This window comes from Mesitornis unicolor, unplaced genomic scaffold (assembly GCF_000695765.1).
Source record: "Mesitornis unicolor isolate BGI_N332 unplaced genomic scaffold, ASM69576v1 scaffold28210, whole genome shotgun sequence".
NCBI classification, from domain to species: Eukaryota; Metazoa; Chordata; class Aves; order Mesitornithiformes; family Mesitornithidae; genus Mesitornis; species Mesitornis unicolor.
In genome coordinates this window covers 1,635-3,107 of record NW_010160737.1, presented here as the reverse complement: position 1 = coordinate 3,107, position 1,473 = coordinate 1,635, and the positions used below count along the sequence as shown (strand labels likewise).

Here is a 1,473-nt window from a genome sequence, read left to right as displayed (position 1 = left end):
CGCTGGGGGCTCGGGTTATGGCCACGTGGGCACGTGCCTCCCGCCAGGGGCTCCCGGTGCCCACCCAGAGAAATTCCTTGAAATTTCATTGAATTCCAGGGGTTCCCTGGGGATGGGGACGGCTGCTCCGGTGTTTCTGGAGTAGGGGCAAGGGCTGAGCTGCAGACACATTTGCTCCGTGCTGTGCTTACATTAAAGTGGCTGATGTTGTAGTCGCCTTGATCTTTTATTGGTGGATGTTTTGCTCTACAATCACCAAGAGTGGGGGTCAGTCTCTTCTCCCAAGTAACAAGTGATGGGATGAGAGGAAATGGCCTCAAGTTGTGCCAGGGGAGGGTTAGATGAGATATTGGGAAGAATTTCTTTACAGAAAGAGTGGTCAAGCACTGGAAGGGGCTGCCCAGGGCAATGGTGGAGTCACCATCCCCGGAGGGGTTCACAAAACTTGAAGACATGGCACTTCAAGACATGGTTTCCTGGGCATGGGGGGCTTGGGTTGACAGTTGGACTTGATGATCTTAGGGGTCTCTTCCAACCTTAATGATCCTGTGATTCTACGATACCTTCATGTGCCTTGGCACATGAGTGTGGGGCCAGGACACGGCGTGTGCATCCCGTTACAGCCACACAAACGAGCTCCAGTTGAGCTGTTGAGGCCAGGCCGTGGTTTGGATTTGTGCTGAGATTGTGGCTGATAACACACTGACATTTTAGTTCTTGCCAAGCAATGCTTACGTTAAGCCGAGGACTTTTTCAGTTTCTCATACTTGGAGACACAGCCAAGACAGCTGACCCAAACTGGCCAAAGGGATATTCCATACCATAAGACACTGCGCTCAGTACATAAAGCTGTGGGAAGAAGGAGGAAGGGTCCCGGCGGGGCTGTGTGGGAGGGATGGGACGGGCCAGGCACCGGGGTCTGGCCAGGGCTGTGACCTGGCTCTTGGCCTCTTCCAGGAGCGCAAGTCCTACAAGTGGAAGCAGCTGCTCTTCTTCTTCACCTTCATCACCTTTGCGTTCGCCGTGTGTGTCTACTTCCACCACAACTGGTACTGCGGCCCCGGAGGTAAGGGAGCCAGGGCAGGGCTGCGGTCTCGCCCACCGCTTGGCCGCGCTGGGGAGAATGTATGTGGGGAAGGGGCCGGGGGATCGCCTCGCCTGCCAAATCCCGGCAAGAGGCCAGGATTGCTCCCCCAGGAGGGACGGTACCTGGCCACCCATCCCATCGCCACATCAGCCCGCAGGGGATGAGCCCCCCACCCCATGGGGTGCCCCAGGAGACCCCCTCAGCTCCTGAGGCAGCTCTGGCCGCAGGTTCCCCTCACTCGCCGCGTTCCTCCCCTGCAGTGTACACCATCTTCGCCTTCCTGGAGTACCTGGTTGTCCTCTCCAACATGGCCTTCCACATGACTGCCTTCTGGGACTTCGGCAACAAGGAGCTGGTGGTGAGCTCGCTGCTGGAGGACAAGCACT

The 1,473-nt window shown here is 57.2% G+C and overlaps 1 protein-coding gene across 1 annotated transcript in view; it reads left to right on the top strand.

Annotated features, from left to right (window-relative positions):
• The window catches only part of LOC104545704 (post-GPI attachment to proteins factor 2-like), a gene marked incomplete at both ends in the record, with an annotated part of 9,091 nt that extends 7,623 nt beyond the window's left edge, over nucleotides 1-1,468 (top strand). The window contains 2 exons of the mRNA XM_010190910.1: nucleotides 958-1,066; nucleotides 1,348-1,468. Coding sequence (XP_010189212.1) covers nucleotides 958-1,066; nucleotides 1,348-1,468 — 230 coding nt within the window. The remainder of the gene's footprint in view (nucleotides 1-957; nucleotides 1,067-1,347) is intronic.
• Between the last annotated feature and the right edge of the window lie 5 nt (nucleotides 1,469-1,473).